The 24,345-nt window shown below is 44.0% G+C and overlaps 1 protein-coding gene across 1 annotated transcript; it reads left to right on the top strand.

Annotated features, from left to right (window-relative positions):
• Nucleotides 1–7,154: 7,154 nt before the first annotated feature.
• aadacl4 (arylacetamide deacetylase-like 4) lies at nucleotides 7,155–23,127 on the top strand. Its single transcript, XM_069918974.1, has 4 exons — nucleotides 7,155–7,665; nucleotides 11,231–11,456; nucleotides 13,558–13,621; nucleotides 20,627–23,127. Exons 1-4 carry the CDS (start codon nucleotides 7,489–7,491, stop codon nucleotides 21,408–21,410), a joined length of 1,251 nt encoding a protein of 416 aa, XP_069775075.1. The 5' UTR covers nucleotides 7,155–7,488; the 3' UTR covers nucleotides 21,411–23,127.
• The last annotated feature ends 1,218 nt before the right edge of the window (nucleotides 23,128–24,345 follow it).

Raw genomic sequence — 24,345 nt, 5'->3', positions numbered from 1 at the left:
AACCCTGGGTTATCCAAAGCATAACACTGGAAGAATTCACAGGCCAAACAGGGAGTTGTAGGTTCAATGGGTATAATTGGGCAGCATGGGCTTGTGGGCCAGAATAACCTGTTACCTAAATTTAATTTAAATTTAAATTTGAAACTCAGCAGATCGATCAGTGTACTTTAAGTAGCAAAGATAAAGATACAAGACAATGTTCCTGAGGAAGAGCTCAAGCCCGAAACATTGGTTTTGCATCTATGGTTTGACCGGCTGAGTTTCCACAGCATTATGTTTTTACTTCATTCACGGTATCTGCAGACTTTGGCATGTCATGTTGTGCAACAGAGCTGAAGTTTGGCCGGATCATGGGTAGAGTTCAATGCCATTTGATATTTCAAGGGGAAGGCAAGCCTGGTTAAATGATCTCCTCTCAAAAAGAATTGGATAGTTTGGGGTGAGACCATTCCACCCTCCAATTTGAGTGGAAATTGGCTCCAAGAACTCCAGGTGTCTCCTTCATACTCCAGAGTTGACTAATTCATCCCTCAAGGTTGGGCAGTGGATGAAAATTAAGTCTGAAACAGTCCTCTAGTCAGCATTTCTCTTTCACGTGGCAACGCAGTCAAAATCCCAATCAGAGCTCCTTGCTGAGAATGAACCAATGGAAAAGATAGAACATTGGGTGCTATTGCAACAGGGACAACTGTCTTAGGACTGAATGTAAATAGGCTTCCAGTTTGAAGATGCCATGCCTTTGAACAGAAAGATCCAGCTTTATTTCCCATCCCACCATAGACCAATCCTGCTCACCAGGTACCTGCTCCTGCAGAACCTACATGGTGCTTCAACAAGCAGGAGAATGTCCCCAATCCAGTTTGAGATCCCTAAACATCTTTCTTGAAGTCTCCGTGTTGGGAAGGCGTAGTGTGGATTGCAGAAGGTCACGTGACCGCTCTGGCTGGAACTTGGTCGGACCGCGGAGGGTCAATTGACCTCTCTGACTGAAACCTCACCTGCCAATCAACGGTTAGATCTGACCACCCATGAGGCTGACACACAATTGGTCCAAGCAGGCCATGTGCACGGGCCCTGCATTGAAATGCCACACATGAAGGCTGCTCATTCATCCTCTTTTGTTGCTGACTTGACACCATCTCTGAAATCCAGGCTGCCAGCCATGGGCAGCGAGGACCATCCCAGATTCCAAGTCATGGTCAATGCTGGAAACTAGGTTCGTTTGATATACATGTTAGTTGTAATTAATTTACTCTTCATTAGTACACTGCGCCTGTGGGTGGATGGGCATTGTATCTTTAACCCTTGCATTTCCAGTCAGGAGTTAAGAATGTTTAGCAGCAATTTATTTCCACCTGATGTGTAGTTATTTGTTATTATTCCGAGTTGGTCTTTGTGAGTATGTGCCCTTTTGTGAGTTCCCTTGTGTGTAAATAAAGCCTACTGTTTGTTAAACCCATCGAAGCAATTCTGAAAACTATTCTGAACACAACAGGAGGTGAAATGATTCAGCTGCCTCTTCACGGTATTTAAACTGCAGGAACTACCATTTGGCCACATAAATCTAGACTGGCATATTCATGGCCCAACCACAAGCTACTTCCACCCCTCTGATCAGCCCATCCTGTCCTGCATTCTGCTTTCAGCACAAGGTGCCCCTCAAACACACATTTGATATTTGCCTCAACCACCTCTTGTTGGCATAGATATGAAATTTAATATGGGGACGTGTGAGGTCACGCTCTTTACTAAATATAAAGGCAGATTGTTATCCAATTGGGAGTAAAGTACAGATCTAGGTGTTCCAATGTATGAATCACACAAAGTAAGCAGACAGGTCCAACAACTAGTTGAGAAAGCAAGCACATTTTGGCTTTCATTGCAAAGGGTTTAGTCATAGAGTTCTACAGCACAGAAATTGGGCTTTCATCCCAATGCGTCCATGCTGTTCAAGCTAGTCTCATTGCCATTTGGTTGGCCCATATTCCTCTAAACCAGCAGTACCCACCCAGTGGGCCACCGGTGGGCCATGGTGTGCTTCCAAGTGGACCGCCAAGACTTCCTGACCCACTGAGGTCACGGTTGAATCTCTTCCAGCAGTAGCTGTTAATGGAACGGATGCTGATATTGCAAAGAAAGTTGCCTCACAGCTGCCTCCAAGAAGAAGTCCTGCACTACTTTCTAGAATTCAGCAGAGAAGGACTGGAACTGATGAGGAACCCCTTTCTTGTTAAGGTCCCCGATGATCTGCAAGATGAACTCATTGACCTTCTACATTTCTGAATGCAGAGATGTTTGAGACTTTGTCTACCTTTGTGTTTTGGCCAAAAATGTTGGATAGCTACTCCAACATTGTGAAGGAGTGTCTTCAGAAGATCATGCCCTTCTTCACGTCCACTTATCTTTGTGAATCTGGCTTTTTGGTGTTGCTGCAGTTGAAGACTAAGGCACCAAACTACATTGAAGTGTTATTTAAAAATGTTAAATAAAATATTGTAAATTAGTTAGTGTTTTTTTTTTACAGAGGAGCCTTTGATTTGAAAAACAATTGCTCAGTCATTGCCACTAGTGGGACAAGGCTTGTTAGGCCAGAAGCCAGGTGGGCCTTAGACTGAGAAAGATTGAGAACCACTGTCAAAACCTTCAAAGTTCCTGTTGTATTCTAAAATAGGCCAGTTGTGTTGCAATTGTACGGGCCGTTAGAGAGGCCTCACTCAGAACATTGCTTTCACTTCTGACCCCCTTACCTGAAGAAAGATGTGACAATATTGGAGACAGTGGAATGGGGGTTCTCCAGGCTAATTCATGAGATGGGAGGTTTTTCCCACCAAAGGAGACAAAGTAATTTTGGGCTAAATACCCTCTGATGGAGGAGGTCAAAGGGTCGAACAGCATCAGTGGGAGAAAAAGGGTGGTCTACGTCGTGTGCCGGAATCCTTCATCAGATCTGCAATGTCAACCATTCTTTTTGTCCCATTGATGCGGAGTTCAGGCAGAAGATTGTGTTCAGCTTCAGGTTCCACCATTTTCAGTCTCTGTGTCTCCAAAATGATTTTGAGTCTGTATTCCTTGGAATTTAGAAGAACGAGGGACTCTCCCAATAGTGAGAGCATCCCAACATCCATCAGATGTTTTCACCATTGGGAGAATCACAGACAAGGGATTTAAACAAGAAAAGGAGCTGGTCATTTAAAACTGAGGCTGATAGAAATTTCTTCTCACAGAGGGTGATGAACCTCTGGAATCCTCTCTCCCAGTCGATATGGAAACTGAATTGTAGGGAAGTAATTAAAGAGGAGGTGGATGTTTGATAGATTGAGGAATGTGGAGAAATGGTACTGAAGAGGTCCGCAAACATCATGATCATACCAAAAGACGGGGCAAACGAGACCTATTCCTCCTGTGGTAAGTTTTACCTTCTATTTGGAAAAGGAGTGTCAAAGAGCCAGCTATTCAGTCCAACGGAATCAAGCCAAAGTAATGCTCCACACTTCAGTCCAGTTGGTGATTCGCCAGATGACCAGGAGTGGTCCAATACCTCCACCTTGTGGTTGATATCAGTACAGCTCAGAATCTTTCCAGGTCAATTGCCAGGAGTTATGCAGGGAGGCTTTTAGTAGAAAGCATGCGGCTGGTGACCATCCCACATGAGAAGAATTGCACAGCTTTCTTCCACTACTCAGGAGCGAAGCGGGAGAAAGTCACCCTTCATATCGAGCAGCTGCATCAGAAGATAACGCTGAAGCTGTGACATGAACAAGTAATGTGGGCTTGACCTTGTAAATCCAGCAGTTTGGGGCAGATTACGATTTTCTGACGATTCATGGTATTGTAACAACATAGTGTCTTCATATTATCACTCATGGGATGTTCCCACAGACAGTGCTTATTTGCCCATAAACTGAGTACACGGTAGATGGCTTATAGTAAACCACGTCTGTACCATCTGGGGCCCTGGCTCTTTGGATCACAGGTGCTTCTCGAGTTGTTTGTGGAGCACAGCTTTAGGCAGACAATTCCATGCAGCACCCTTTCCTGATCCAAACCAGTGAAGCCTCAAGGATAAGGAGAGGGAAATTTGGTAAGAGGCAAGGATTCTTCTAGTTGCATCTTTCTCCAATAAAGTTTTATTTCAGCCACATGGTCCTCCGACACTAAAGTGAAAAAAAAACAGTTTTTCAGAAGGTCACAAAATAAGCTACCGAGTTTCCAATTTTTTTTCTTTGTCTAATGTGCTACACACCTCATCTTTCTCACAGCCCTTTCCTGCCACCATACTCCTGGTGCATGATCCAGATGGGGAAGAGGCCAATGAAATTCACTATTTTTTTTTAAGATCCAAACGTTTTCCAAATGAACTTGGTTTCTTTCCATTTTCCCATTCTGCTTCTGGCCAGATGATGGAGCTTTGGTTTACAGTCCTGGGTACATGTGGTGATTCAGAACTCAGTGTTTCCCCTCTCTGTCCTGGACACTCCACGTTGATGCAATCACCAAGGCCTACCAGCGGCTATACTTTATGACCAAAGACTCACCGAAAACTTGGACAGGAGAGCATTCTGGCTGGTTATATCACTGTCTGGTACAGCGGTGCCATTGCTCAGGACAAGAAAAAACTCAAGAGGTTGTTTAACTCAGCCTGTGACATCACGGGCACCAGACTTCACTCCATCGAGGACATCTGCAAGAGGTAGTGACTTCAAAAACCAGGCTTCATGCTCACCACCCAGGCCATGTCCTCTTTGCTCTGCTTCCATCAGGAAAAAGGTACAGGAGCCCTCAGTAGCACTGGGGCAGCTTCCCCACTGCCATCAGGTTCCTGAATGAACAATGAACCAAAGACATTGCCTTTCTTTGATTTTTATTTATTGTTGTAATGTGGTTTTATCTAAATGAGATGCTGCCATAAAATAAAGAATTTTGTGAGTTCTTGATGACAATATATTCTGATTCAGATTCGAATTCTCAAAATGGAAGGAACATTCAGCCCAATGAGTCAATGCTACCTCATTTTTCCTCCAACCTGTCACCGCCCCCAACATTTCCATCCACTCCCCCGAGTCCACCACTGACCTCGACAGCAGGGTTGGTTTCCACTGGACTATTCACCTCCCAATCCACACCTCTTTGGGATGCAGGGAAAACTGGAGAGTGTGTAAACTCCACACAGATAACATCACAGGGAAGGACTGAGGCCACTTGAGCTGTGAGGCACCAGCATGACCTGTTATACCTCACCAACCACCCCCCCCCCCCACCCACCACCTGTCAACTGAGAGTGGTGACCTGTAAAATGTTGGAAGCAGGGGTGGGATAGAGGAGGGGAACGAGATGGATGATGCATGTTGCATCCTGGGCAAATAAAAATTCTCAGTGTCCCAGTAGCGTAATTTAGAGGCAATTACATTTTTTGAGATCAGAGGCGTTGCTAAAAAAAGATAATGCATAATTTGAGGAGTTGGAGATTTGAAGTAATTTAATCATTACATCTTGATTTAATTTTTATTGAGTCAGGAGGACTGATAGAACTAAAAGTTATATCAAGTAAACACATAAACAAGGACTCATATGTTTGACTGCTGCTTTTTGACTTCAGTTTGACATTCAACATGATCATACCTGATAAGAAAGTTGAGCCTGCAGGGTCTAAACACCTCCCTCCGCAACTGGATTCTCAACTTCCTGTCGTGGAGACCTCAGGCAGTCCGGATCGGTAACAGCAACTCCAAAACCACTACACGGAGCACAGCTCCCCCCCCCCCCCTCAAGACTGCGTGCTCACTCTACTGTTGTTCACTCTGCTGGCCCGCGACTGGGCAGCTAAACAAGGATCGAACCACATCATCAAGTTCGCTGACAACATGACCGTGGTGGGCCTGATTAGTGAGAATGACAAGTCAACATGCAGAGATGAGGTGCAGTCACTAATGGACTGGTGCTGAGCTGACAACCTGTATCTGAATGTTAAAAAAACAAAGATGATTGTCAACTTCAGAAGAGCTTGGGGGCGACCACGCTCCACTGACCGTGACAGCTCATCCATTAAGATCGCAAAGAGTATCAAGTTCCTTGGAGTGCACTTGGCGGAGATTCTCATCTGGTCCCTTAACACCAGCTCCGTAGCCAAGAACGGCCAGCAGTGCTTCTACTTCCTGCAAAAGCTGAGGGAAGGTCATCTCCCACCTTCCATCTTCACTACATTTTACATGGATGTATCGAGAGCATCCAATGCATCGCCGCCTGGTTTAAAAGCTCTAACACTTCAGACCACAATACCCATCAGAGGATAGTGAAGTTGGCAGAAAAGATCATCGGGGACTCTCTTCCTACATGAAAGACATCTACAACACTTGATGCAGGCAAAAGGCAATTAACGTTGTGAAGGACTCCATTCACCCCTCAAGTAAACTGTTCACCCTTCTGCCATCTGGTAGGAAGCAACAGAGTTTTCTCACTATACCCCACTGTATACTGTTACTTGGTTACTGGGCACTGTGTAAAGGATCCATATGTATGGCTGGTCCACCTTCCCTTGGTGACTCCAACCCCAGGAATCCCCTAATAAAGGTGGTTATGTCAAGTCTCTCCCTCAGTACGAGTCCTGGGATTGGGCCAGACAGGGGCATGGTCCAAGTCTTATGATATTAAAAAGCCTGTCATCCTGAAACTCCAGCCTTCATGTGTTATTGACAGTGTATCATCCCCCTCCCAAGCCATTAGACTCCTGAATTCCCAGATCTTATGTGCATAGAGGACCTTGGTACCAGGGACTCTTACAGTGTACGTCTAAATATTTAACTCTCTTAAATTTACGTAAATATGCTCCGTGGTCCTGGAGAAACGCTATCTCGACTTTACTGAGTAAACATGGTATGAACAATAAATAAAGGTGACTTGAAACCCAGAGATAATAACTTCCTGGTCTTTTAAATAAATTTTAAAAATCATCCTTGCCTAGCTATTCCCAGCTGTCTGAGCAGAGACTGGACTTCTAGTGAATTTCTGCTGGTGTCTTTTCTAAAATTGATTTAAAATCTGAGTATATGGTTTTATCTGATAAAATTCAAACACATTTTCCAGGCGTGGTTTCAAGAGTACACGTCAGCCTCACTGTATAACAGGAAGTGAGCACCAGTATGTTGCTTAACTCTCTCTCTCTCTCTCTCTCTCTCTCTCTCTCACACACACACAAAGTACTCCTGTTCCAGACATTCGACAAGCCATACACACCCAGTCCATGTGCATGAACTGTCAATCTACATGCCTGTTTCCTCTGACATTGAACATCTGTTTCTCCCCCACCTCTTCAGCTCTCTCTCTCTCTCTCTCTCTCTCTCTCTTCCGCACACCACTTCCTCTTCTTGATAGTACACTGAGGTCACTTTGAACTATTGCCTGACAGTCCTAAGGACACCGAGCAGCAGAGAGAGTGCATGCTGGACAAGTGACAGCTCTGGGAGCTCCCAAGCCTGTTCAAACTTGCTGATCATGGATATGGTGCTTTGGACCTTGACGATGGGCATGGCTCTTGTGGTGGGCTTGTTTGTCTTGCTGCTCTCTGCGGTCATTTACACTGTCTTCATCGATTCAGTTCTGCCTCCAGGCATCCAGGAACCAGGCAAACTCAGACTCATCTTTGGGATCCAGGTTGCCATTGCTACTCTGGTAAGGAGCACTGACCTTCAGCTATAACACAGCGCAGTTAAATCGTTCCTTTCTCCAGTGCAAGAGTGTACGCTTCAACCACAGAGAACTCTTAAAATAAGAGAGGGGGAACATGAATTCCCCAGTCACTGGGAGCATCCAGCCGGTCTCTTCTAACTGCAGTAAAGCTTCCCTGTACCCTTCCCACGCCACCCCAAGGCACAAGCTGACACCGCCACTGTCTCTTTCCTTGCTGAACAGTGGGGGCCACTGAATATGCACCCACCCCAACCAAAAGATACAGAGACTGCTCTCCCCTTCACCCCAGGATTGAGTTACAACTGTGAAGGGAACAGCAAACGTAATCAATTCAGGCACAGAGAAAGCAAAACAGAATCAAAAGTAAACGGTTTCATTTCCATGTCCAGAGAATTACAATCTTAAAAATCTAATTGGAACTGGATGATCAATTAGCATGTTTTTTTTTCTAAATTATGTTATTGGCTATTGGATGTAACTTTCCCTAGGAAAGTTAGTAGGCAAAAACCCTGTAAACTTTAAAATAACAGGTAGATCTGGAGAGAGATTCAGTCTATATATTATGGAGAAGATCATTTATCTCAAGGTAACTGTTACAGTTTAAGAACAGAGGTTAAATCGGAGCTCCGTGGTTCAGAGAGTGAGCAGCTGTGGGTGTTCTCTCTAACAGAATTTGTGGCTCAATTTTACCCAATTAATTTACTGGAGTTTCTCAACCTCCCCAATCCAACTGGACTCTCCAGAATGTGACTGTACGTCTTTTGAAATCAAAAGGAGATTTTGTTATTTAACTGTCTCAAGTTCATTCAAGGATATGGCATTGTTTTGTGCAGCTGAGATAAGACAAGTCAACAGAACTATAATGAAATATTTCTCAGCTCCCCAGTCCATGTACCATTTGAAACAGAAATTCACTGTATCGCTGGTCATCGTGGGTGACCCTGTATCTGCGGAGCTTTTCAATGTCCTGTGACTCATGACTGAGTATCCACAGCCCTGTGCATGACAACATTTCTTACCAGCAAACACTTTATCACAGGACCATGCCCCTGGTTCTAAAGTCTTCTCCATAACCTTTCTGTGTTGTCCAACTCTCCTCAAAACCCTGAAAGATCATCTTTAATTCTTCTAAAATCCAGATGCAGAATGTGATAGTACAGATTCTATCACCAATGTGTATATGTACAGATGGTAGTGTAGGATGACTGTGATTGGCTGAGAGCGTAGCCACACCTACTGGCAGGTCTTAAAGGATTGCTCCTAGCCAGACCAGGTCATTCTGGACTGGTCGATCTACTTGTGATACGCTTCAGTCTTTTAGTTAATAAAAGCCTTGGTTTGGATCAACAAGTCTTTGGTTCTTTCGACGCGCACTACACAGTGACATTGTTCAACAGGCGTGCATGAACCAGAATCTCAAGGAAAATCAAGTTGACCCCATTGGCCTTCCAAACCTCCATGCCTATCCCCTTGTCTCTTGCTGCATTCCAGGGAGTCGGGGCATTTTTTGTGATTGTAAAGAGTCTTGTAGATGCGTTCTGTGGAAAGTATACTGACTGTTTGCTATGGTGCCTGATTTGGAAACCCAAATGCCCAGGAACGTGAAAGACTGGAGAAAGTAGCAGGCACAGACCGGCCGGTTTGTCATGGGCGTCAACCTCTCGTCTGTTGAAGCTGCCCCACACAACGTGCTGCTTCAAAACAGCAGGTAATGATAATGGACCCTCGTTAACCTGGCTGGCTTCTTGCTGCTAATTCAGGCAGAATCCTGCAGTCCAGCGCCTCAAGGACACTTTTATTCCAACAGCTATCAGGCTCTTGACCATCCCTGCACAATCCTCACCATGGCACTACTTCAAGACTGCCCGCACTACTGACACAACAGGTTTTTTGCACTACTGGCCATCCATGAATATTTATTACTTATTCATTTTTCTCTTACTGGCATATTGATGATCTTTTACGCTTCATGGCATCATGTGCATGTTAATTATTGTTGATGGTGTGTTCTACGTAACAGCAAATAAGACTTTGATTCCTCTGTATGGGATGATAATGAGAGTTTATCGTCATTGCAGCTGGACATATCCGTACTTATATGCTGATATTCTTGGTTGCTGCAGCCAAGTGGGTACCAGGGGCACCAAGGTTAGTGTCTTGGTTAGCACAAAGGTGCTAGCAACAGGGACCGGGGTTCGAATCCTGCACTGGATGCAAAGGAGTTTGAACGTTCTCCCTGTGTCTGCGTGGGTTTCCTCCGGGTGTTCCAGTTTCCTCCCACCATTCAAAACGTACTGGGGCTGGGAGGTCATTCGGGTGTAATTGGGCTGTACGGGCTCGAGGGCCGAAAGGGCCTGTTCCCGTGCTTTAAAGCTACATTTAATATTGTATACCCAGTAAAAACACAGAAATGCTGTAGGAATTCAGCAGGTCTAGCAGACGTTCATTGAGGTAAAGATATATTACTGTCGTTTCGGGCCTGAGCCCTTCTTCATGGTATTTCATTCACAAAATTCCCACAATATGCCAAGATAGGAAAAAGAGGTAATAAATATAAAAGGGTATATATATTTCCCTTTTCACAGTTGCATTTGGTGCAAGAATTGCAAGTGATGTTTTACTGGTACAGACACATCTTTTGATGGTTAATAGTCAGGGTTTGAGTGGTATGGGGCTGCCATATTACTATTTCTCAATTTCTGTTTGAGAAAAAAAAACTGTCTTGTACCTAAGTTTCAGGCTTTCTGAATCTTCTGCTTGAAGGGAGCAGCAAGAAGAGATTGTGACCACAGTAATCGGATCCTTTATAATATTGGCAACATTTCATGTAGATGCTTTCAATGGCTGGCATGTCGGTGCCTGCGATGGACTTGGCTAGGCTTTTTTCTTTCTGCATCCTTCTGGGTGCTCGATTTACTCTGAACCAGGCTACGAGGCAAGCAGTCAACATACTTTCACCAGTGCACCTGCAGGTGACGGATAGAGTAATCGGCGACATGCCAAATCTCCTCAGACTAACTAACATGGACTTCTTAGAAAGCAGAGGCATTGTGGCCCTCCTTCATGGTTGCCACAATGTGCTGGCTTCAGGAGAAGCTGTCCAATATTTGTGGACTCCCAGGAAGGTACCAGAGACTGCAAATGCTGCATTCTGAAGTTAAACCCAATCTGCTGCAGGAACTCAATGGGACAAGCAGCATCAGTGGAAGTAAAAGAACAGTCAACGTTTTGAGCTGAAACTTTCTATCAAGTCTGGTAGTTCCCCAGCTCGACCACTCACAGAGAATTCAGAATCTCTTCTTCCACTTACCTTGCACAACCCCTGTAAGTCCTTACTTCTCATTCAGGTTCTGACCCTCCGCAAGCCTGGACTCTCGATATCTACATTTTCTTTAAAGCCTACCTCCTCCCTGGAAGTGTAGTTTGTCTATCCCAATGTCTTCCTGTGCTTGGTCCCACACTTGTGAATTACCCAGGCTATTTTATTGCATTAATGGTGCCATGTATGTTATTGACTAATCCGCTTGCCTTCCTCTGCAAACGCCAGGGCAACATCGCACAGAACCTGGGCTTCGGACCTCAGGTCACTGTTATCCGATATCTGCGCAGAAAGGTGCTCGCGTCCATGCGCAAAGAAGGAGCTGGTCTGACTATCCAGGACGAGCAGTTTGATGGCGTCCCCGTGAGGGTTTACCGACCACAGTCAGCAGCCACGGGCGGAGCTCGAGGGGTTCTGTTCTTTCATGGAGGTGGATGGGTTTTTGGCAGCATAAGTAAGTGTTGAAGTTTTTCTTCCTTCACTGAACATCAATTATTTTCAAAAGGTTTGCTTCCTGAAAAAAATGGGTGTTATGATAACCAAATTCAAGCTGAACACAAAGATAATTTCAGATTTGCTGTATCACGTTTGACGTTGGAGAAACAATAAATTAACTTATACTGAATTTAGCATGGTTAATTGCATAATGGCATTGCTTTAGTTCAACTGGCCTAAAAATAATTTGCCACTGATTTTCGTTTGAACTCAGAATCTGAACCCTCTTGTGTCAGTGCCCAACAGTAGTTGGCCAGCATTGATGGATTCCAGTTGCCCTGATACCGCTTTTCCGTGGTCGCAATGTCCTGGTGAAGCCGTTCACCATGTTCGTCACTGACGGCACCGAGATCAGCAGGGAAGTTGTCCAAGTGCGAATGCAGACATTCATGGTTTTGTATACTTGATGTAGACTTAAAATATGACAGTAAATCACTAGAGTCTTTAAAAAAGTTACGTGATTGGAGAATTTTACGGTGATTTTTGTGATTAGCAGCCCAAAATCTATAAAATACACCCAGAAGTGTTCAGGAAGAAAAATCTTCATTTTCCACTTGTATTAATTATGGTTTTACAAGTTACGTGAGCTGGAAGTGAGATTAGACTTACCAGCTGTTCTCCAGTGACACGGATATGATGGGCTAAATGAGCTTCTGTTTGTAAACCTATGATCTGTAATATTTACAATGACCAATTTTGCAGTCTCCCAGTACAGGGCATTTCCTCACGGACAGTGGTCAACTCATTGAAGAGTTGTCTCCATGTCTCTCTGATCCGGAAATATATTGCCCCAATTCTCTCCCTCCTCATCCCCAGGTTTACCAGCAGTTCATCTCATAAGCCACTAATCACAGATGAATCTGGAAATGAAATATCAAAGTTTAGCTCAGAGCTGACTCCCCTCTCTGGTAAGGGATTGGAGATGACCTTTTGTTAAAGGTGTCGGCCATGTAATTGTCTCTGGTTCCGAACTCGAGCATAAAGCCCAGGCTGCCACCATAGTGGCACAGGTGGCATCTTTCCATGAAGGCATGAACCCAAGGCTCCATCAGACCAGCACGGTGAGTGTAAAGATCCAATAGCTTTATTTCAAATTGTAATTCTTTTAAAGTCTTACTGTTCAACCAGCAGCTAAAACACACTTGAACTATTGCTGTCATGTGTGCACAAGTAATTAATTGTCAGTGAAGTTAACCGAGGCAACCCTCTACAAACACACCCTGAGGAATTTCAACGCATTAGCAGTTTGACTTTACAGCTGAATTAGGCTGAACCTTCTCTTGCCATTCCAATCCAATCACATTCTGCAAAGCCACTAAATACCGACCATGAGTGGAAAGTTAGCGGACCAGATTTCAGATTTACTGTCAGATTACACACCTGAGTACAACCCTGAGTTTCTTTTTCCTGTGGGTGAGGCAGAGTTACAACTTATTGATAGTGCAAAAAAAAGAACTTTATTCAATGTACATGTAAACAAATTTAAAAATGTAAACAAACTGACTGTGCAATACAGAGAACAAATTCAATAAGGAGCAAAAATAAGAGTGCCTGACTGAGCTTATCATTGAGGAGTCTGATGGTGGAGGGATAGCGCTTGGGCAAACTCCCAAGGAAGTAAAGGTGCTGATGTGCTTGGGTCCAGGAAAGATCCTCTGAGTTAGTGACTCCCAAGAACTTAAATTTGATCACCCTCTCCTCTGCCAATTTCCCCCAATGGAGCATAGACCTTGTTTTTCCTTTCTGAAGTCAACAATCAGCTCCTTGGTTTTGGTGACATTGAGTGCACCATTCAGCCCAAGTTTTCAATCTCCCTCCTGTAGGCTGATTCATCACCCCTTTTTACACAATCCTCTACCACGGGATCATCAGTGAATTTGTAGATGGTATTGTTGTCATACCGAGCCACACACTCAAGGTGTAAAGTGAGTAGACCACCTTGCCCCAAGACAGGACAGCATTGAGAGAACTAAGCCTTACTGTGTCTGCCTTCAGAGTACATAATGCTGGGTTAAATGTCCAGATCTGAGCCAATAATTAACTTTTAATTTCTTCCTTAGATGATTACGACCATTTGTGCCAGTACTTTGCCAAACAAACAGGCTCAGTAGTCGTATCTGTGGAGTGAGTATTAAAGGCTTCACTTAATACATTACACAAGTTCTTTATGATGACAACATTGTCACTGCGAATATTTATTTAATTAATGGTACTTTTATATAGTATTTATTATCTCTCTTTTTATTGAGATAATTTAATTTGTACTAATGTGATTGGTGTATTTCGTGTATCTGGCTGCAGCAAGAGCTTTGGTGCATCTGTGCACTTCTTTAGACATACTGCACAGTGACAGGCCTTTCCAGCCCATGAGCCCATGCCACCCAAATACACCCAAGTGACCTACAATTGAATGGTGGGAGGAAACCGGAGCAGCCGGAGGAAATGGGGAGAACGTTCAAACTCGTCACAGTCAGAACCCCGGTCCCAATTGCTGGTGCTGTTACAGCATGCGTTAACCACGACACGCTGCCGAGCTGCCGCGTGTAATAAACAATAAATTCTCGTCTCATTACTTTGTGAGAAATAATGTTGGAATGATCTGCTGTCCCTGCAGGGGAGGTCTGATGTTCCTTTTTCCCGCACCAGAATGCCTATGTGGTTTCAATCCAACCTTCGCACCTGTGGTGGGTCAACTGGTTGAGTCTCTGTTTCAGTTCGGAGTCCCCAGTTTGAGCCTAACCCCACCCCCCCTCCATCCACCCACTGCTGGGATCTGTACATTCTCCCTGCCAACACGTAGGCTTCCTCCCAATGAACCCCCCCCCCCCCAAAGATGAACAGGTTGGTTGATGAATTGGCCAGTCTAAATTGGAGTGTGTGCGCGCGGGTGGAGTGGTCAACGGGAACGTGGGGAGGATTCACAGAGATTCATGTAGATGCTCAGGATGATGGACCTGAAGGGCCTGCTTCAGTCCTGTTGGGGTGTGCTGACATGTACCAGCTTTGATTGCCCTTGTTATCAAACTGAGAGATGGAATCACAGCCAAACAACATCTCAGAAAGAGAGTAAAACCTCTTACTCTTTTGAGCTATCAGCAAATGTGTTCCCTGCAATATTCTGGTGCATTCCTCGTCTGCTGAATGCCACCCCATTAAATATAAGTTTTGACCTTTCACCTTGAGCTTTGTTCAGTTTAGCTTGGGATTTAGAGGGAGATTTGTAGCCCCAGGACATTAATTATTGTCCCTTCTGTAATTGTTCTTGAGAGCGACCCAGAGAGTCAATTTTCCCAAACACCATAGATCCAACAGTTGGCAATGAAGGAGCAGTAAAGGGGATTATGTGGCTTGGAGCTGAAGGCATTTCTAAACCTATGTTCCTTTTTGTGTGGAAACCGTCACAGGTCTGCGAGGTGCAGTGGGGGGGAGGGGGGGGCAAGCAGAGTGAGTTGCTAACATGAATCTTGTCGAGGGAGCAGAGTGCACCGGAGGTAGAGGGAGTGGATGTTTAAATCATTTCATCATTGTTAAAGACAAGTTATAAACGAAAATGGAATTAAGATTGCTTCCATGCTCTTAACCAGAAAGCGTGGTAAGAGGTTGGCTTGGGAAGCAACATCAGAGGATTGAATGTGAATCTAAGGAGACCAGATTATTGCTCATTTGGTAGGACATCACTCAAAAAAGGACCTCATTTGTCATGCAGAACTACCAAATGTAATCTCTTTCCTTTTCCCCCTCAATGAAACCTCTGTTGTGCTTGGAAGAGTATCAGGGTCTGGTGGGTTCACAGAGAGACGAGTCTGGACACAAGGGTTACAATCATAGGCAACTTTAATGAACACACAGGAGACAAATGGAAGAATGTCAAACGATACTCAATTACTATGTTACTAAACAACTATACAGGAATTCACATCGGACCCAGGTTGGATTCTGATACCAGTGGTCGACTCTACTCTACAGGCTCACACAAGTGTACATACTCGACAGACAGGAACTTTCACACACACTCCTGGTTCCCTGTACCAATGGGAGTTCAGCACTCTGCAAACACTGATCGGTCTCGTTTTCACCCCCAACACTTCCAGCGATGTCCGCACTAGCAACCTGGCACGGAACGATGTTCGGGGCTTGGACCATGAGGGAGAGAGAAAGAATGTGCTATGCATTGATACAGATCTGATCTGAGTGCCTAGCCAATAACGACTTTAGGTAATTTAAACGAGCCAAAGGCAACTTGGGCACCAATGGGTGGCCGGAGTCCAACCTTGATTGACAGGTGATGTGACTTCCAAATAAGTTTCAGAGAGGGAGGACCATGACCACTCACAATCCACAATATTCCATGCCGGCAGTGAGGACATATGTTTCTCCACAATCGACATATAACAACCGCCAGGACCTGAAACCTGCTTCCCAAGGTGCAGAGAGAATTCACCAATTGTCATCTTCCAAATGTAATTGATTCTAGAACAGATGACCAATGTTAAAGAGGAAAGGAGGGAGAAAACAAGGAACAAAAGGAAGAGTAGTGAAAGAAGAATTAAACCAAAACTTGATGCGCTCTGCCAGCTCCCTCATTTCACCTCCATCATGTGAACAGATGTTTAAATGCCCTCAGCAAGGCTGTATTCACACACAACCCATTCACAACCCTGTCTCACTGACTCTTCACTTCCAGGTAGAGATGTCAGGTCTTTTATGTGTTCCAGCACACCACTACAGAGGCGGGAAGGTTAATTTTCCATCACAGTTCATCCTTGGCACCTTCTCCAAGTTCAAAACCTCTCTGCCACCTTTCCAGTCAACCCAACACTCTGTGGCTTCCTCCCGACCTTAATTATTGAATTTGTTTCTACAAGGAATTGCTTCATAGGATTTACAAACATCTGGACCTTCCTTTCCCATTTCTACCACTGACAGAACAGTGATGAAACACCAAAATTAGCAAAATATTCACACAAGAAGCTCCACTGAGGCAACTGTTGCTCAGAAGGAATGTTAGTTGTGTGGAAATAGAGTTATGTCAAAATACACCATCATTGATAAGAGTTATGTGGAAATGTACTTCTCCTTTGAAAACCAAAGAGAAAAGAACCAATTAAGGGATGGGAGCAATTGGGAAATAGCGAGCACACACCACAGTAATGGAACCAAAGGTTAGCACACAGGATATTGAGAGACCAATGGGGCATCTTCAAAGGTCAAAAGGATAGAATGCAACATAAATGTTTGTATTGAGGCACAGAGTTAATGTGAAAAGGGAGGAATTACTGCCAAAAGGAAAATGAAGGTCTATCCCCTCGGTCTTGTGTGACTGAAATATAATGAAACTCTCCACTGATACTGGCAGTTGGTTCCTCACTATGTTATAAAACTACACTCCAGACCCCCTTCATGCCAGAAGATTGGAGGTAGCTCAGATTGTTCCGTTGTTTAAAAAAAGGTTCCAGAAGTAAACCAGGGAATTACAGACACCTTATTATGGTCTTCTGCCAGCTCTGGACCTTTATATTTCCTACTGCTGCCGTGACGTCGACTTTCAAAACTTGGCAAAGTAGGTCATCAGGTCCTTGGGAATTTTATTTTCTTTAAGTTCTAATTGTTTCTCCAGGACTATTTTTCAAGCTATTTGTAATCATCAGAGACTTGAGATAATTAGGTGTATCATATGGATGCTTCATGAACTGTTTCACCTTATCTGCCAATTTTACGTTCCTCCTCCTCACGTCTGCATCTGAAGCCTGCTTTTAGTCAAGTTTATTGTCATCTGAAGGGAAGGGAAACAAGCAGTAGTGGCATGGAACATGTAGAGATTAAAGAGGAGGAGGGGCTTGCTGTCTTACAGCGAATAAAGGTAGATAAATCCCCCGGGCCTGACATGATATTCCCTCAGCCCTTGAGTGTAGAAATTGCAGGGGCCTTGGCATAAATATTTAAAATGTCCTTATCCACAGATGAGGTGCCGGAGGATTGGAGGGTAGCTCTTTTTGTTCCGTTGTTTAAAAATGGTTCCAAAAGTAAAGCAGGAAATTACAGGCTGGTGAGCCTGATGTTAATAGTGGATCAATTAATAGAGGATGTTCTGAGAGATCAGGTATATACAGGTATTTGGACAGCCAAGGGCTGATTAAGGATAGTCAGCATGGTTGTGCATGGTGCATTGTGTTTAACAAATCTAGAGCTTTTCGAGATTGCCAAGAAAGTAGATGAAGGAAAGGCTGTGGATTTTTTCTACAAAATGTCCTTTGATAAGGTCCCGCACAGGAAGCTAGTTCAGAAGGTTCAGACACTCGGTGTCATGGAAAGGTTGTAAAATGGATTCAATGGGTGAAGACAGAGATTGGTAGTGGATGACTGCTTCTCAGACTGGAAGCCTGAGATTAGTGGTGTATCTCAGGCATTGGTGCTGGGACCATATTGCTGTTTGTTGTCTATATCAATGATCTGGATGATAAAGTAATAAATTGGATCAGCAAGTTTGCTGATGACACCAAGATTGGAGGCATTTTGGACACTGAGGAAGGCTTTCAAAGTTTGCAGAAAAATGGGCCAGAAAGTGGCAGATGGAATTTAATGCAGAGAAATGTGAGGTGCTGCATTTTGGAAGGACAAATCAAGGTAAGACATACAGAGTAAATGGTAGGGCACTGAGGAATGCAGAGGAACAAAGGGATCTGGGAATTCAGATACATAATTCCCTGAAAGTGGCGTCACAGGTAGACAGGGTTGTTAAGAAAGTTTTTGGCTTATTGGCCTCCAATAAATCAAAGTATTGAGTACAGGCGTTGGGGTGTTATGGTGAGGTTGTATAAGACATTGGCGAGGCCAAATTTCGAGTATTGTGTGCAGTTCTGGTCGCCAAACTACAGGAAGGATATCAGTAAGATTGAAAGAGCGCAGAGAAGATTTGCTAGGATGTTGCCGGGTCTTCAGGAGTTGAGTTACAGGAAAAGATTAAGCAGGTTAGGACTTTATTCTTTGGAGCATAGAAGTATGAGGGGAGATTTGATAGTTTACAAAATTATGAGAGGTGTAGACAGAGTAAACGCGAGCAGGCTCTTTATACTTAGATTAGGAGAGATAAATACAAGAGGTCATGGCTTTCGGATGAAAAGAGAAAGGTTTAGGGGGAAACATTAGGGGGAACGTCTTCACTCAGAGAGTGGAGGGAGTGTGGAATGAGTTGCCATCTGACATGGTAAAAGCGGGCTCACTCTTTAAAAATAAACTGTAATGATACATGGATGGGAGAGGTCTGGAGGATTATGGAATGGGTACAGGGCAGTGGGACTAGCTGTATGGTGTTTTCGGCACAGAACAGAAGGAATGAATGGTCTGTTTTCTGTGATTAGTGTTTAATGGTTCTATGATTGCACAAGTACAATCTGATAAAACTACATTCTCTGATCCTCGGTGCAAAACACGCAGACGTACAACCAAACATAATACACATGCAGACAAACAATACATATGCAGATCAAATATTCAGATATACAAATAAATAAATAGATATTGTTTCTGCCGTGGGATGAAGCTGTTCCTCAGCCTGATACTCCTGTTTCTCTTTCCTACTGCAAGTCCTACTGATCAGGAGCACTCAACATGGATTTGTGGGAGGAAGGTCATGTTTGACCAATCTGATTGAATTTTTTGAAGAGGTGACTAGGAATGTGGATGAGGGTAGCGCAGTGGATGTTGTCTATATGGACTTCAGTAAGGCCTTCGATAAGGTACCACATGGAAGGTTAGTTAGGAAGGTGCAGTCTTTAGGTATAAATTTTGAGATAGTCAAATGGATTGAACATTGGCTGAAAGGGAGAGGCCAGAGAGTGGTAGTGGATAATTGTCTGTCAGGTTGGAGGCCGGTGACCAGTGGTGTGCCTCAAGGATCTGTATTGGGCCCATTGTTGTTCGTTATATACATTAATGATCTAGATGATGGGGTGGTGAATTGGATTAGTAAATATGCAGACGATACTAAGACAGGTGGAATAGTGGATAATGAAGAAGGTTTTCAAGGATTGCAGAGGGATTTGGGCTGCTTAGAAAAGTGGGCTGAAAAATGGCAGATGGAATTTAATGCTGGTAAGTGTGAGGTGCTTCATTTTGGTAAGAAGAATCAGAACAGGACATACGTGGTAAATGGGAGAGCATTGATGAATACAGAAGAGCAGAAAGATTTAGGAGTAACGGTACATCGTTCCCTGAAGGTAGAAACTCACGTGAATAGGGTGGTGAAGAAGGCTTTTAGTATGCTGGCCTTTATCAATCATTGCATGGAATATAGGAGTTTGGAGGTGATGTTGAGATTGTATAAGACGTTGGTGCGGCCTAATTTGGAGTTCTGTGTGCAGTTCTGGTCGCCTAATTATAGGAAGGATATAAACAGAGTGGAGAGAGTGCAGAGAAGGATTACCAGAATGTTACCTGGGTTTAAGCATCTAGAGTATAGGGAGAGATTGGACAGATTAGGTCTTTATTCTTTGGAGCGTAGAAGGATGAGAGGGGATTTGATAGAAGTATTTAAGATTATGAAAGGGATAGACAGAGTGGATGTGGATAGACTATTTTCGTTAAGAGGAGGAAAGATTAAAACAAGAGGACATGAGTTAAGAATTAAGGGGCAGAGGTTTAGAGGTAACATGAGGGGGAACTTCTTTACTCAGAGAGTGGTAGCCGTGTGGAATGAGCTTCCGGGAGAAATAGTGGCGGCGGAGTCAATTGTATTATTTAAGTAAAGGTTGGACAGGTATATGGATGAGAAGAAGATGGAGGGTTATGGGCATTGTGTAGGGAGGTGGGACTAGAGAGGGGTGTTTGGTTTGGTGCGGACTAGAAGGGCCTAATGGCCTGTTTCCGTGCTGTAATTGTTATGTTATGTTATGTTATGTTATGTTACTTACTGCCAGCATCAATATGTCTGCCGCTCTGCAAGGTATCGTTTGACCCTTTGGGTATCGGGTGCAAAAATGACCTCTTGGGGATTGTGATCTGCAGCTATGGTCAGAGCAGACAAGGTATCTCACTGCAACTAACCTCTCAAGAGATGGAACCTTTGTCTTTCTCATTCTCTAATGGTATGTTGATCTATGGGTTCAATGCTTTCCTGCTGGTCTCTCCCAGGTACCGCCTTGCACCTGAGCACAAATACCCCAGCCAGTTTGAGGACTGCTTGAAAGCCACCCTGCGTTTCATGAAGACCGCGGCAGATTACGGAGTGGACAACACCAGGATCGTTGTGAGTGGGGACAGCGCTGGTGGTAACCTGACTGCAGCTGTTTGCCTGAGAATTGCTGGCATGGAGGAGAGCCCAGAGCTGCCACCTCTCCGAGCCCAGGTCATGATCTACCCTGCCCTCCAAATGGTCGATTTCAACCTCCCCTCCTATCACCAAAACCAGATGGTGCCTCTCCTCCTCCGAACACGGATGATCTTCTTCTACCTGCAGTACCTGAATGGGGACATGTCATTAGCAGGAGATGTGATGGCAGGTCAGCACCTGCCCGTGGAGCTCAAGATGAGATACAGAAAATGGATAAGAGCAGATTTGATCCCTAATGAGTTTAGGGTCAAAGATCATAGTCCAAGCCCTCTCCTGACGCAAGACAATGATGTTTTTGACCTTATTAAACCTAGCTTGGAGCCAACCTTCTCCCCTCTTCTTGCCAGTGATGATACCATCAAAAGGTTGCCGCCAGCATACATACTGACTTGTGAATTTGATGTGCTTCGGGATGATGGACTTCTATTCAAAAAGAGGCTGGAAGACAATGGTGTTCCAGTCTCCTGGTCCCATGTTGCAGATGGTTTCCACGGTATAGTCAGCTTCTTTGATAATGGCTACCTGACGTTTCCATCTGGAAAACAGGCTGTTGATAACATTGTCACCTTCCTTAAGGACATCTAATATCATATGTAAAGGTATAATATGATGCAATAACACTGGACATCGAAGATTTTGCTTCCTGAACACTTTTGGGTGTATTTTATGGATTTTGGGCTGATAGACGCAAAGATGACCTTAAAGCTTTCCTAACACCTACTGTCTTACTTTAGATAGAACCTATTTTTGCGATTTCCTGTCTTTTTCTGTGTTCACCCTTGGACGTCTACCCTGCTGATCTCGGTGACGAACATGGTGAAAGGTCTCACCAGGTCGTGGAAAAGCGGTATCAGGGCAACTGGAGTCCATTGATACTGGCTGACTATCATTGGACACTGATGTGAGAGGCATCAGATGCTGAGCACAAATGAAAATCAGCAGCAAAACGTTTTTGGGTCAACTGAACTAACGCATTATATATGAGATTAAACATGCTGCATTCAAATGAAAGTTAATTTAATGTTTCTCCAACTTCCTACGTGATACAGCAAATCTGAAATGATCTTTGTGTTCAGCTTGAAGTTATCTATCATAATCCCCAATTGTTCTTCAGGAAGCAAACTTTTTGAAAACAAAATTGTCCAGTATTATTAAGATGCAAAATATTCATTATCATCTTTGAACGGTGTAAGGTGGCCTTGGTGCCTTCTGCCAACATTGCCAGACTGTGCATTTGCTGACAGTCCTGGATTTGCAAAAGCTTGCCATGGTAGAGTTACTGAACTTACCTTATCGCAAGTTGAGAAGCATGCAAGCATCAATGTCACATTTACCCTATCAACTGCGCTCAGCTTGCAGTCGGTTAACGATCAAGTACCACCGACAACTCTATCTGCTCCACTTTGAACACAAATGTTTGGGTGGAATCTAAGTCAAAGCCTCTGGAAATATATTTATGCAGAAACCAACTTTAGGCACTGCTTTCCCTGCCTTATCTGTGTCAGCTGGGTTTATCAGGCACTGACCCACCTTCAACGAAGTCATTTTGGATCCTGATTAACTCTTGGCTGCTGCAGTGCCCAGTCATTCTGTCCTCAGTGACAGGTTCTTGGTACACCTCTAAAACTAGCGATAAACTGGGGCATGTTTCTTTCTACCACCCTTTTTAATGAGCTGAATGACACTAGCAATTTCTGAATTCATAAAACAGGAGGAAAAGCCTTCTTAAATCCATATGTTTTGAAAGGGGAGCTAAATTGAACTGCAAATGCTTTTAATCTAATTTATGACTCTGGGATGAGATATCTTGCCAGGGAGAAGAGGGGACAGGGATTAGATTTTCTTCCAAAAGCACACAGAAACTCAGCTGGTCTCGCAGCATCCGAAACGTCAGTAACCTCCTATGGACGTTGTGAGATCAGCTGAGACCCTCCAGCATTTACTGTGCGAGTTTTTACTGCAACCACAGTGTCTGCAGACTTTTGTGTTTCACTCTATTAGATTTTCTCCTCTCAACCAGATGTATCGGTCAAAAATTCATGGCTCTTTCACACTCAGAGAGGGCAAACATAAATTTGGGAATATGGTCCCAGTTCGAACAAAATGGAGGTCCCTTAATCATTACTGTTGCACACAGCAGTAGCTGGACATGTGATTAATGCCAAACAATATTCCGATACTGAGATCAACGCATCTTTCTCACTGATTTTTAATATGTGTTCCTTTTGAAATGCATTCCCTTCAGACCCTTCCTTTCATTGTACTCTCACTGCTTCGCATTAAAAGAATGAGCAGAAAACGAGTCATATGGCTGAGTGTCAATAATGTGCTTTAGCCATCATAATGGTTAAAGGAGCCGGCAAAAATGAACATTGGTGTGTTCCTTCTGATGGTAAGGTTGCTCTACTGTAATGAAAATGGTTTACATTGTTTAAGTATTCCTTGGTTTTAGAATTGGTTATTTGGGGGAAAAGCTTCGATGATTGTTTGTGGATTTAGTCATCATTAGACTGGGGAACGAGGTCTTCTCTCTGGGATTCTCTCCCCTCCAGTGCTCACTTATCCCATCTTTTACCTGCACTGGGAAGTTCAGAAAGGGAAGAGAAAGGAGCAAAGACAAGGTCGAGAACCATTGTGGAATCTGAAACAACCTTAAGGATCTGAGCACTGCCTGGGCGGGTAGAATTTCAGATACAGATTTATTGACAAAGAACATACATTACATCATATACAACCTTGATATTCATTTTCCTGTGGCGAGGCAGAATTATCACTTATTGGTAATGAAAAAAAACAATACAATTTACACATGTAAACAAACCGACTGTGCAATACAGAGAGAAAAAAATCAATAAAGCTCAAAAGTAAGAGTCCTTAAATGAGTCCCTGATTGTTTGTTCTTGAGGGGTCTGATGGTGGAGGGGGTGCAAGTCTTGTGGCACCTATACCTCTTTCCTGATGGCAACACCGAGAACAAAGCATTTGCCCTTGACTACTGCTGCACTCAAAAGGCCTCGAGATGTTCACGATAGTGGGGAGGGTTTCTGTCCATGATCTCCAGGGCTATATCTATTACATTTTGCAGGGCTTTTCACTCAGGGCCATTGGTGTCCCCTTACATAATGTAGCTGGTCTGCGCACTTTCCACCACAAATCTGTAGAAATTTGCCAGGGTTTCCGGTGTCATACCAAACCTCCGCAAACTCCTGAGGAAGTAGAGGGACTGACATGCTTTCTTCATGATGCCATTAGTGTGCTGGGTCCAAGAAAGATCCTCTGGGATAATGACTGCCATGAACTTAAATGTGCTCACCCTCTCCACCCCTGACCCTCCAAAGATCATTGGATCGTATACCTCTTGTTTTTCCTTCCTGAAGCTCTTTGGTTTTGGTGACATTGAGTGCGAGGTTGTTGATGGTGGACCATTTACTGGTGAGGCCACACTTGGAGTATGACTTGAGGAAAATAGAGGGCTTTGGAGGTGGTGCAGAGGAGGTTCATCAGATTGATTTCAGAAATA

The sequence above is a fragment of the Narcine bancroftii genome, chromosome 2 (assembly GCF_036971445.1).
Source record: "Narcine bancroftii isolate sNarBan1 chromosome 2, sNarBan1.hap1, whole genome shotgun sequence".
Classification (NCBI taxonomy): domain Eukaryota; kingdom Metazoa; phylum Chordata; class Chondrichthyes; order Torpediniformes; family Narcinidae; genus Narcine; species Narcine bancroftii.
Note: the sequence above shows the minus strand (reverse complement) of the source record. Positions and strands in the feature narration are given on the sequence as shown.

Excerpts from the sequence above, each read along its gene's own strand:
- aadacl4 (XM_069918974.1), top strand. The coding sequence starts at position 7,489 with ATGGATATGGTGCTTTGGACCTTGACGATGGGCATGGCTCTTGTGGTG. Across the intron at positions 7,666-11,230 it reads AGGTTGCCATTGCTACTCTG|GGCAACATCGCACAGAACCT; the intron begins GTAAGGAGCACT and ends TGCAAACGCCAG. Across the intron at positions 13,622-20,626 it reads TCAGTAGTCGTATCTGTGGA|GTACCGCCTTGCACCTGAGC; the intron begins GTGAGTATTAAA and ends GGTCTCTCCCAG.